Source organism: Sinocyclocheilus anshuiensis, unplaced genomic scaffold, assembly GCF_001515605.1.
Source record: "Sinocyclocheilus anshuiensis isolate Anshui unplaced genomic scaffold, SAMN03320099.WGS_v1.1 scaffold210, whole genome shotgun sequence".
Taxonomy (NCBI): domain Eukaryota; kingdom Metazoa; phylum Chordata; class Actinopteri; order Cypriniformes; family Cyprinidae; genus Sinocyclocheilus; species Sinocyclocheilus anshuiensis.
Genome location: NW_015547666.1, coordinates 401,209 through 405,757, shown reverse-complemented (window position 1 = coordinate 405,757; position 4,549 = coordinate 401,209). Strand labels below are relative to the sequence as shown.

General features: G+C 39.4%; 1 protein-coding gene across 1 annotated transcript in view; it reads right to left on the bottom strand.

Annotated features, from left to right (window-relative positions):
* Nucleotides 1-4,549, bottom strand: part of LOC107702561 (peptidyl-glycine alpha-amidating monooxygenase B-like) — a 53,317-nt gene that overhangs the window by 15,709 nt on the left and 33,059 nt on the right. Inside the window, exons 15-16 of the mRNA XM_016504918.1 lie at nucleotides 3,097-3,620; nucleotides 2,992-3,026 (exon numbers count right to left, since the gene is read on the bottom strand). Of these exons, the coding sequence (XP_016360404.1) occupies nucleotides 2,992-3,026; nucleotides 3,097-3,620 (559 nt within the window). The remainder of the gene's footprint in view (nucleotides 1-2,991; nucleotides 3,027-3,096; nucleotides 3,621-4,549) is intronic.

Sequence of the window (4,549 nt, the reverse complement as noted above, 5' to 3'; positions counted from 1 at the left end):
GTGACAGGTGGATTGCCGCTGCTGTCACCACCGTCGAGCTAGGTGGGCGTGGCTTCAGCAACCTGCTCCCGCCTCTTTGCCCATTTTCGATTATCCGGGAGTGACGCGCTGCCAAGATGGCGACAGCCGCCTCTGCCCAATATTGAGCTTCAGAAATCTACGGGCAACGTCACGGACACTATGTCCATGTTTTTATACAGTCTATGATTACCACACAGACCAACCATTAACGTTCTGTCCGTCACGGACCGCGAGACCTCACCACTTCCTGTGGATTTTACTTTTTTTTTCTGCGACTAATAAAATTTTGGTCGACCAAGCCTCTTCTTGTCGACTAACGGTCAGTCGATTATTAGGGGGCAGCCCTAGAAAATACTATTAAAAAATATATTTTGAAAAAAAAACTTCTTTATTCTATCTGACTTTATATTAATGCAACACAGTAAATGACAACCATGTGTGGTCTCAACACAACAAAAGAAAACAGGGCATTCATCTCCAAAAAATTTTTTTGTCTGGCATTTCATCAAGAACTCTAGGGAGTTACCCTACTAGGTGTATGTTGACGCAACTTAGGATGAAGCCTTCTGGCTGAGAAACAGCCCAAGCCGTGAGGTCACAGGAATTGCCTGCATACCTCAGAGACAGACTGTGTTGTGGCACAGACGGTGTTGGCCTGGCCAAACGGAGCAGTTAGTAAGAAAACTCTGGTTGAGCTCCAGAGATCATGTGTGGAAATGGGAGAAACTTACAGAAGGACAACCGTCACTGTGACACTCCACTGATCTGGGCTTTATAGCAGAGTAGCCAGACGAAAGCCTCTGCTCAGTAAAGACACATGAAAGCCTACTTGGAAAAAAAGCACCTAAAGGACTCTATCTAGACTAGTATCTAAACTTGATTCTCTGGGCTTATCAATTCCAATTCATGTGTGCAGGAAAACCAGACACCGCTCATCACTGGCACAATGCCACCTCAGCAGTGAAACGTGGAAAGCACTGTCAGTTTGGAAGCAAGGCTGCACACAGCAAAATATAAAGATATTCTTAAGGAAAACTGGGTCCAGAACAGAGCTGGGTAGTAACTGATTACATGCAATCTGGAATATGTAATCAGATTCCAAAAATTAAGTACTTGTAAATACATTAAATTACATTTTTAAAATAATCATAATCAGACTACAGTTACTTTTTTATTGATTACATATTATTCACACAATGGCAATAAATGATTCATAATTTATTGATTCTTCCCAATTCCACTTTTTCATATTTTAAATATTCCTCTCTAAAACAGCCTACAGCTGTTTGTTGGACTTTGTTGGACATTCACACAAAGATCAGTCATTAGTCAGTTGACAACACAACATTTGACCACTGATTTATAAATACAATTTCAGTTTAAAGTCCACGTGAACCGGAAGTTGCTGCCGACTTTATTTCAGTGTAGTGACATATTTCCAGCTGAAATGGAATATTGAATAGAGGGCATGGTTTTATTTTTGCGCTCCTCCTCTCTGTCTCTTACTCATAGCAATCTAACGGTTAGAGGGGGTGTGTTTAAGGATATTCTGCCCAAGCCGTCAAACTGTCGTTATCAGAAAAGGAATGCCATTCCAGAGCGGAAGTAAATGTTCAGATTTTGATTAAAGATTACGAAGACAAACAATTTTTTTCAGCGGATTAACTTGCACGGATTAATTGTTCACATCATTACAAGCAATGTGCGCTAGTAAAGTAAATAAAGTCCATTTTGATTTCATGCGGACTTTAAAGAAGTGTTTGAACACTGCTTCAACTACTTATGAACACATACATTTTTATTTGAATTATCACTCAGTAGGTTATTTAACCATCCATCACTGTGTCTTTGTAAAGCTTTTGTCTTTTAAACACATTAAAATGTACAAATTCACATTATTTCTTATTTACATGTAATGCAGGCATTCCCAAACTTTGTCAGCTGAACCTCTTTTCCCTAATAATATATTTACTTGAAGTGCCCCTGAGATTTTAAAATAAATATTTAATAATTAAGTATCACATTTGCATGTTCATGGTTCTCTGACGTTAGTTATGGTCACATGACATGCAGGCGAACAAATAAAATATAAAAAATTTTTAGTAAGTGTTTTATTTTGACTGATGTTTTTCTAAAATGACTTATTTTAAGTAAAAAAAAATTATAATTTCATTAATTATTGGGCTTTCATTAAACTCACAAAATCCCTGCAGTTCCTTTATGAACCCCAGTTTGGCAAACCTTGACATAATATAATGTTTAATGCAGTTCATGTTATTAATTACAATGAATGAAATGTATTTTCTTACTCTTTGTATTTTTATATCAATATGGTACAAGATTACCCTCAATGTGATAAACGAGATAGGTAAAAAAAAAGTAATCTAAAAGTAATCAGAAAGTAGTCAGCTTATATTACCTAAAATGTGTAATGTAATGGATTACGGTACTAACTACAATTTCTGTCATGTAATTTGGAATCAGAAACGGACTACAATTTCTAAGTAATCTACCCAACTCTGGTCCAGAACACTCAGAACCTCAGATTGAGCTAAAGTTTCACTATCCAACAGGACAATGACCCTAAACACACAACCCAGACGATGAAAGAGTGGCTACAATTCAGAATCCCAACCAGAATCCGAGTGTCCCAGTCAGAGCCTGGACATGAACCTAATAAAAACTTGAATATGGCTGCCCACTGATGCTCATCACACAACCTGAGGATCTAAACAGAAAAATGGCAGAAAATCTGCAAATCCAGGTGTGCAAAGCTTGTCACATCATACCAGAAAAGACTTAATTGCTGCGAAGTAGAGTTAAGAGTCTGAATTGCGCAACATGAAAATGTGAAAAATGAAGGGTCTGAATATTTTCTGAATGAACTGTATACACTTGTTGTGTACTCCTGACAATCTTTCTCTCCAAAACCGACCAAAAATAACTCGCAGGGGTGATTTTTTGACCAACAGGACGAAAGCTTTTGATGCATCTTGAAATCTATTCTATAGGAAATTCTCATGTTCCATATTAGAGAATTATTAAAACCACATGCTATAATATTACACATTAAGCAAACACTCTCTGCAACCCAAAGTATAAATGACAGCAGTGAGATGGGTGGAAACAGGCTTCAAATGGAAAACAAATGGATATGTGGTAGACAAACTCATGTCTCAGTTGACACTGTGGCCTATGTGTTGAAAGCTCAACATCCACACAGCACTTGATAGAGATACTTGAAACATTTATGTCCTTGCTTTTTGTTGGGGTAAAAAAACGAGGCCGAAACCCACCTGGTTGGTCCCTCTGAGCCTCCCCTGTGGTCGGCTGTCTGGCGGGTACAGTCCTGCTCCTTGAGGGGCCGACAGTGGACTCTAACTGGTGAAACTTGTGCACTCTGTCCCTCGCCAGAATTGCATCCTCTTTTGTTTTGTAGCCTAAACGTGGCCAGCCCAGGGCTTTTTTTTGCATTATGCTATCAATCTCTGCCATCAGACGTGTCTGGGTTCGGGCCGCCTCTGCGGGGCTGTACTTATGCATGTGGACAGCGTCCTCCCTCTCCCCCAGCAGTTTAGAGAGAAGGGAATAGAGGTCACCTGCACAGGAGGAAACAGAGGAGGAGAAGCGGAAAGACAAAAGAGGAATGGTGGTGTGAATAGAAAAGCGAGAAAGTCATTTGGAGTGGAGGAAAGAAGGCTGTGCTGGTGGTGTTATAAGTATTTGATATACTCGATGGCTGGGTATACTGTGATATTTTTGTTTGTCCTTTACAATTGTTGCTTAGCAGAGTGTATGACATGCCCAAGTGAGATCTTGTGTAATCGGCAGACTGTGCAACATAAAGCCTGGTCCCACGCAGTACATTTATTCTGATAACGCTGACTGGCTGTTTTAGTGTTCTGGCATTCTCACGGTCACGCAAAATAAAAAGGCTGCACATCATTTATCAAGCCTGAAAAGATTATATCCAAATTTGAAACTTATGTCATGCCCATCTACAGGGTATGTGCAGTAGTGTTGTCAAAAGTACCGACTTTGGTACTGAAATTTTAAAAACGTCCATTTCCCGCTAACATTTGAGCGCTGTTAAGCGGATTGAGCGCTGTTAAGCGGATTCTTAAACAGCGCTGATTGGCCATTGTGTTCACGCGCTCAACAGATATGACTGTGATTGGCTACTAGGGCTGTGTATCAAATCATCTTAACATTGCTGGTAGGTTATCATTGCACAAATTAACGAACTCTCTACGTTTAAAAAAAAAAAATTAGAAGAGTTCTAAACTAATGCACTGTATTCACTGAAGGCTACTTCAAGCACACACATTTAGTCAGATCACGCTGCGCGCATAGACATTCTTTTTAGCATTTAGACAAACTTTTTAGCACTGCCCCGCAATTTTATCAATAAAATAGCTTAATAGCTCAAGAGCTGCATTATCTTTCTCAACAAAGAGCTGGTAACATCGTTGTTTCTAAAAGAATTAAAGCCACAGCTTCACTGTTAATAGAGAAACACGGCAAAACG